This window comes from Aureococcus anophagefferens, assembly GCF_000186865.1.
Source record: "Aureococcus anophagefferens unplaced genomic scaffold AURANscaffold_1220, whole genome shotgun sequence".
Lineage (NCBI taxonomy): Eukaryota > Pelagophyceae > Pelagomonadales > Pelagomonadaceae > Aureococcus > Aureococcus anophagefferens.
In genome coordinates, this window is record NW_008706312.1 from 343 (window position 1) to 1,881 (window position 1,539).

The 1,539-nt window shown below is 66.7% G+C and overlaps 1 protein-coding gene across 1 annotated transcript; it reads left to right on the top strand.

Moving 5' to 3' along the window:
- Positions 1-902: 902 nt before the first annotated feature.
- Positions 903-1,412, top strand: AURANDRAFT_69258 (hypothetical protein; the record flags this gene model as incomplete). The annotated part of the gene is made up of 1 exon (XM_009045019.1): positions 903-1,412. One exon carries the CDS (start codon positions 903-905, stop codon positions 1,410-1,412), a length of 510 nt encoding a protein of 169 aa, XP_009043267.1.
- Positions 1,413-1,539: the final 127 nt, after the last annotated feature.

Below are 1,539 nucleotides of genomic sequence, written 5' to 3' on the forward strand. Positions count from 1 at the left end.
TGCGAGCATTTCAGCGGCCGATGGTGGAATCTCCACCTTAGAGGGCCCCGCGCTCCTCGAATATGCAGCGACGTGCAACGATCCCAGTGGCTTTGAGGTCCGCAAACATGTGGGTGAGGCACATGAAAAGACGCGACATCCGGACGATTGCGAGGCGACGCAAACGGGCAGCCCCAGGGGGTGGAATGAGGCGCGGCAGCTTCCCCCGACCCGATTTTCGGTCCCCTTCGAGTCACAGAGCGTCGGGAATCGTTCGTCATGGGGGCGACCAGATGCCCTCGCGGCAGCTCTTCGGCTCGAGTGGATTTGATCGAGATCACCTCACCGCCTCCGGGAGGCGTGCGGCGCCGCGGGTGACACGGTGCTCACCGCGCAATGCATGAGGCGTTTGGTGTGACCACACCCGGACAGTCCCCTCGGGAGAGACATCCCAGGGGGTGTTTCTTCGAAGTTGGTCACACCAAACGCCCCCTGGAACTAAGTTGGGCCCCTCGTCGGTCGCCCCCCACCGTTAACGGCCGTTCTCGTCATCCACGGGCTGCCCCGACGCGAACTAAGTTGCTCGCCTTCGACCGATGGTCTTTCCCGAGCGACTCGCAGCCGGGCCCAAGGCGCGACATGGTCCACAGACCGAGCGCCGCGCCAAGACATGGAACCGCTGCATCGCGCGTCCGAGCCCGGAGCGAGGCAAAGCCGTGACGTCAAAACTGCACGGCTTCGCTGCTCTTTGAACCGGTTAACTTTAGCTTAGCCGGCAGTGGTGTGTGCTTCAAGCTTGACCTCAATACAAGCTCCTCGAGTTGTGCCTCGGTCGAGCTGCTCGACGCCGCCGTTCGGCGCCGGCGCGGCGGGCAGCGCGAGCATCGGCGCTGGAGTGCGCTTGACCGGAGAGCTCGATCGTGATGAGCGCGCTGTGGCGCCTCCCCGACGGCGTCGCCTCGCAGATCTTGAGGAACCTGGACGGCAAAAGCCTCGTGCGCAGCGGTCGGAGTTGTCGACGGCTGCGCCAGCTCACGCACGACGGCGGCGACGCGCCGGCGCCGGCGCTGTCGCTCGCGGGCCAGACCTGGAAGGCGCTCTGCGACGCGCGCGGCTGGCGCCAGCCGGGGACGCGCACGCGCGGCTGGGTGCCCTGGAGCCGCGTCTACCGCGGCGGCGTCTGCATCGAGTGCGCCGAGCCGGGCGGCGTGACGATCAACGACCCGTCGAACTCGCTCGGCTTCGCGTGGGGCCGCTACGCGCTCTGCGCGCGGTGCATCAAGCCGTCGGCGGCGCTCTGGCGGCTGAAGGACCGGCCGGAGATCGCGGGCTCGGAGACGAAGCTCAACCACCTGCTCTTCCGTATCGCGACGGTGCGGCGCGAGCTCGGCTACGCGCCCGCGTCGCCGGGCAAGCGGAAGCGGCGGCGCTAGATTAATCGCGCGTTCGAGCAACTCAATAGTCGACAGTGCCTTCCTTAAAGTTGCAGCGCGCGCACGAGAAGCGAGAGGCACCACCGACAACCGCGGTTGCACCAAAAGAAAGCGGTCTTTAGACGGG